General features: G+C 43.6%; 1 protein-coding gene across 2 annotated transcripts in view; it reads right to left on the reverse strand.

The window, feature by feature from the left end:
* LOC127908887 (high affinity cationic amino acid transporter 1-like) overlaps positions 1-1,910 on the reverse strand; it is a 29,202-nt gene extending 27,292 nt beyond the window's left edge. For both annotated transcript variants that reach the window (XM_052468702.1, XM_052468701.1), the window contains exon 1: positions 1,462-1,910. In XM_052468702.1, coding sequence (XP_052324662.1) covers positions 1,462-1,831 — 370 coding nt within the window. In that variant the 5' untranslated portion in view covers positions 1,832-1,910. The remainder of the gene's footprint in view (positions 1-1,461) is intronic.
* Between the last annotated feature and the right edge of the window lie 1,282 nt (positions 1,911-3,192).

The raw sequence follows: 3,192 nt of genomic DNA on the forward strand, positions 1-3,192 counted from the left end.
AACACAGCTAAATTGTGATCCAAGATCAACACAGCTAAATTATGATCTAAGATCAACACAGCTAAATTAGGATCTAAGATCAACACAGCTAAATTAGGATCCAAGATCAACACAGCTAAATTATGATCTAAGATCAACACAGCTAAATGATGATCCAAGATCAACACAGCTAAATTATGAACCAAGATCAACACAGCTAAATTATGATCCAAGATCAACACAGCTAAATTATGATCTAAGATCAACACAGCTACAGTATTGCCTAGGATCAACACAGCTAAATTATGATCTAAGATCAACACAGCTAAATTATGATCTAAGATCAACACAGCTAAATTAGGATTCAGGATCAACACAGCTAAAGTATGATCTAAGATCAACACAGCTAAATTGTGATCCAAGATCAACACAGCTAAATTAGGATCTAAGATCAACACAGCTAAATTAGGATCCAGGATCAACACAGCTAAATTATGATCCAAGATCAACACAGCTACAGTATTGCCTAGTATCAACACAGCTAAATTAGGATCTAAGATCAACACAGCTAAATTAGGATCTAAGATCAACACAGCTAAATTATGATCCAAGATCAACACAGCTAAATTAGGATCTAAGATCAACACAGATAAATTAGGATCCAGGATCAACACAGATAAATTAGGATCCAGGATCAACACAGCTAAATTAGGATCCAGGATCAACACAGCTAAATTATGATCTAAGATCAACACAGCTAAATTATGATCTAAGATCAACACAGCTAAATTAGGATCCAGGATCAAAACAGCTAAATTATGATCTAAGATCAACACAGCTAAATTAGGATCCAGGGTCAACACAGCTAAATTAGGATCCAGGATCAACGCAGCTAAATTATGATCTAAGATCAACACAGCTAAATTATGATCTAAGATCAACACAGCTAAATTATGATCTAAGATCAACACAGCTAAATTATGATCTAAGATCAACACAGCTAAATGATGATCTAAGATCAACACAACTAAATTATGATCTAAGATCAACACAGCTGAAGTATTGCCTAGGATCAACACAGCTAAATGATGATCTAAGATCAACACAGCTAAATTAGGATTCAGGATCAACACAGCTAAATTATGATCTAAGATCAACACAGCTAAAATGATGGTCTAGGATCAACATAGCTACAATTATGGTCTAGGATCAACATAGCTACAATGATGGTCTAGGATCAACACAGCTAAATGATCCAGGATCGACAATCATTATATGTTTATACAAGAGGCATGAAAATGCAATGCATCCCATATATATCTATTGTCTGCATTATGACAGTATCTTTCTAACGTTCCTCTCTGAACATACATGTGTGATGAGGAAGGTGTGTGTGTGTGTGTGTGTGTGTGTGTGTGTGTGTGTGTGTGTGTGTGTGTGTGTGTGTGTGTGTGTGTGTGTGTGTGTGTGTGGCCCTCTCACCTATAATGTAAGAGAGGATGAGGTTCCATCCGGTGATGAAGGCCCAGAGCTCCCCAACAGTAACATAACTATACAGGTAGGCCGAGCCCGTCTTGGGGACGCGGGCCCCAAACTCAGCGTAACACAGACCAGCCAGCACCGAGGCCAGCGCTGCGATGAGGAAGGACAGGACAATGGCTGGACCAGAGTTCTCTCTGGCCACGGCCCCTGCCAGGACGTACACCCCAGCTCCCAGAGTACTGCCTACTCCGAGAGCCACCAGGTCGAAGGTGTTGAGACATCGGGAGAGACGTGAGTCCTCAGTGTTGTAGTCCACCACCTTGACACGCAGCAGCTGCTTCCCGAAGCCCTTCAGCGTGGCCAGAATCATCCTGGCTCTTTGTCAGTCCCTCCGGATCGCACTCTGCCTGTCAGATAACACTTCACCTCTCTGTAGCACAATGGGGGAACAGAGAGAGCATCAGGACCTTTCCGACAACAGTGTGTGTGTGTGTGTGTGTGTGTGTGTGTGTGTGTGTGTGTGTGTGTCTGACAGTCTCTCAGATCACTCTTCTTAGCCTCTCTGTATGGGGTTAAAGCACCTGGAGTCAAAACAGAGAGAACGTCAGAGGTTTTCTACGACTGTGTGTGTGTGTGTGTGTGTGTGTGTGTGTGTGTGTGTGTGTGTGTGTGTGTGTGTGTGTGTGTGTGTGTGTGTGTGTGTGTGTGTGTGTGTGTGTGTCTGACAGTCTCTCAGATCACTCTTCTTAGCCTCTCTGTATGGGGTTAAAGCACCTGGAGTCAAAACAGAGAGAACGTCAGAGGTTTTCTACGACTGTGTGTGTGTGTGTGTGTGTGTGTGTGTGTGTGTGTGTGTGTGTGTGTGTGTGTGTGTGTGTGTACCATTCACACACCGTGAGGCCAAACAAGGTTTGAGTAAAATTGTACAAAACATATGATGTTTACTGTTTTGGTTTTGTTCGCTCAACAGCACTGAAAGTTTTTTTTTTTTTTTTTAACTATTAACAGCAGGTCAGGTTTCATCTACAAACCAGTTTTACAATTGTGTAAAACCCAAACAAAATGAATCACAAGCTGGAGAACAAAACAAAACAAAGTTATCCTGCCCCGCTAAAGGAAGTCCGGGATCGCTTCGCTTCAGGTGACACAGGCATTTTGCTACACTCGCATTAACATCTGCTAACCATGTGTACGTGACCAATAAAATGTGATTTTGATTTGACACTGAAAGTAGTCTCTAGGCCAGGAGGAAGTGGAATAGAATCCATGGTCTGCTTTTCTTTTTCCAAACTCATTTCCACCCACCCACTCATTTCCACACACCCACTCATTTCCAAACACCCACTCCTTTCCACACACCCACTCATTTCCACACACCCACTCATTTCCACACACCCACTCATTTCCACACACCCACTCATTTCCACCCACCCACTCATTTCCACACACCCACTCATTTCCACACACCCACTCATTTCCAAACACCCACTCCTTTCCACACACCCACCCACTCCTTTCCACACACCCACCCACTCCTCTCCTTTCCACACACCCACCCACTCCTCTCCTTTCAACACACCCACTCCTCTCCTTTCCACACACCCACCCACTCCTCTCCTTTCCACACACCCACTCCTCTCCTTTCCACACACCCACCCACTCCTCTCCTTTCCACACACCCACCCACTCCTCTCCTTTCCACCCACCCACTTCTCTCCTTTCCACACACCC

This window comes from Oncorhynchus keta, chromosome 18, assembly GCF_023373465.1.
Source record: "Oncorhynchus keta strain PuntledgeMale-10-30-2019 chromosome 18, Oket_V2, whole genome shotgun sequence".
Lineage (NCBI taxonomy): Eukaryota > Metazoa > Chordata > Actinopteri > Salmoniformes > Salmonidae > Oncorhynchus > Oncorhynchus keta.